A 1,851-nucleotide genomic window follows, 5' to 3' on the forward strand; every position below is an offset into this window, starting at 1 on the left:
AGATCCTATTTATCTATTTTGTTTTTTTGTTGCTTATGCTTTCAGTGTTATACCTAAGAATCCATTGTTAATTAGTGATAATTTACTTCCTACAAATTATTCATCAGTTCTCAAAAGGTAGTGTTCTAGATTCTACTGTGAAAAAAAGGATCACCAAGAAATCGAAAGTGTAAGGAAAGCTCTACTATAAAATCCACATAGTTTACTATACTTCCTGATGATCATCCAGTGAAATTTGTGATGTTTGCTACCAGAGAATAGTGTTAGAAGATAAGCTTTGAAATGGAAAAAGAAAAATGTTCAAAAGCCAAGAACAAATGCCAGCCTTGGGAAAATAGGTAGAAGCTGCCCATATTAATGTCTGCATCTTTACATGGCTGCTATCATCAGAGCAGCAGTACAGTATGTGTTTGGTTCCAAGGCCTGCAACATGCTGGATTACACAGTCCTCCTGCAGACATAAGGAGAACCTGTTCCACAGGAAGTCCTTAGAACCCCTGTCATCTTGTTGTCAAGAAACTCAAGAACCACAAATTCTTTAAAATCATCAAAATTTTATATCGGGACTCAAAGCACCCTAAAATACTGTTCCCATGATTAATACTAAGGGACAATATTAACAATCTTCCTAGAGAGGCTGTGGCACAGATGTGCAACTGAGGCTGACACTTCTTCTCTGAGTAATGGGAAACCTCTCCAAAGACTGATATATACATACAGCGCACAGGAACGGTAAGATGACACTGTCTATATACACAGATTTACTCTTGTCTGGTTTCAGGTTTCACTGTTTAAAAGGTATAGATGAAGAAACCATCTTAACCATTGATCTTGAATAATTCTTTTGTGACTTACCTGGTAGAATCTGATCTCATGAGGTAGGAAGATGTTTATTTCCTGAGGATCTTTTAGGGTGTCAACAGCAATGACCCCAAAGATCCTCATATATGCATCCTGAAGAGGCAGAGCCAAGAATGACCCATTACGATTATTCTCACAGCGGGAACGGTTCCAAAAGAAGATATTCCCATGGTGCTGAACTTGGGGGACATGGATTGGCTTCCCTTCATCCACTACTGTAAAGCTGAGGAATAGGAATACCAGGTTGGGGGAAAGGCAGAGTGAGAGGCTTTAGATTAAACCATTCGGGACACTAGATCAATTCTCCATTCACAATCATTGGCATTATATATCAGAGAAGTGGACTCAGATAAAATAACCAGTTTGGAGACTCTCACTTGGAAGAAAGATTTAAGAACCAAGCTTAGATCTTAACAGAAAACACAGAGACTTAATTTACAGAACAGGCTGAGATAACTGAACTGATATTGTGAAGCAGAGTCCCTACATGGCAAATCATTGCCTAAGAGAGCTCTAGAAATGATCAGGTGAAATCATCAGGACTGGAAGTGCTTCAGCTCCCACTCTAGAAGCATTGGTGGGTTGAAACATTATCTCTTGAATAGCTAACTTAGGATTTCAATGTTAGTTTACATTGGAAAGGAATGATTATTTTAGAGGGGCGAAACCAACTTCTTCAAGAAGTTCTTACCTAATCCCTTTCATGTCCCTGTAGAGTACTCTGTTCAGTACAAATGGAGCATCATCTAAGGTACAAGCCACATTCCTCAACAGAACATTCCCTCTATCAGGCAGTAGCTCGTTTTCTTCTAAGAGAGAAATGTGAGCACTGATCTTCTTATTTCCATGGGCTTCAGCATCCTACAGCAAAATGTTTCTGATCATTTATTTGCCAATAACCAAAGAGCTACTCTCCTAATCATATTTCCTTCATTAGCCAGTTTGTGCATCTGGTTCCAGTAACTGCATTTTCCCAAATAAATGATGCAC

General features: G+C 38.9%; 1 protein-coding gene across 1 annotated transcript in view; it reads right to left on the reverse strand.

Moving 5' to 3' along the window:
• LOC101352193 (EF-hand calcium-binding domain-containing protein 5-like) overlaps positions 1–1,851 on the reverse strand; it is a gene marked incomplete at its 5' end in the record, with an annotated part of 45,450 nt that overhangs the window by 30,426 nt on the left and 13,173 nt on the right. The window contains 2 exons of the mRNA XM_023731005.1: positions 856–1,084; positions 1,553–1,722. Coding sequence (XP_023586773.1) covers positions 856–1,084; positions 1,553–1,722 — 399 coding nt within the window. The remainder of the gene's footprint in view (positions 1–855; positions 1,085–1,552; positions 1,723–1,851) is intronic.

This window comes from Trichechus manatus, unplaced genomic scaffold, assembly GCF_000243295.1.
Source record: "Trichechus manatus latirostris isolate Lorelei unplaced genomic scaffold, TriManLat1.0 scaffold00040, whole genome shotgun sequence".
NCBI lineage: Eukaryota > Metazoa > Chordata > Mammalia > Sirenia > Trichechidae > Trichechus > Trichechus manatus.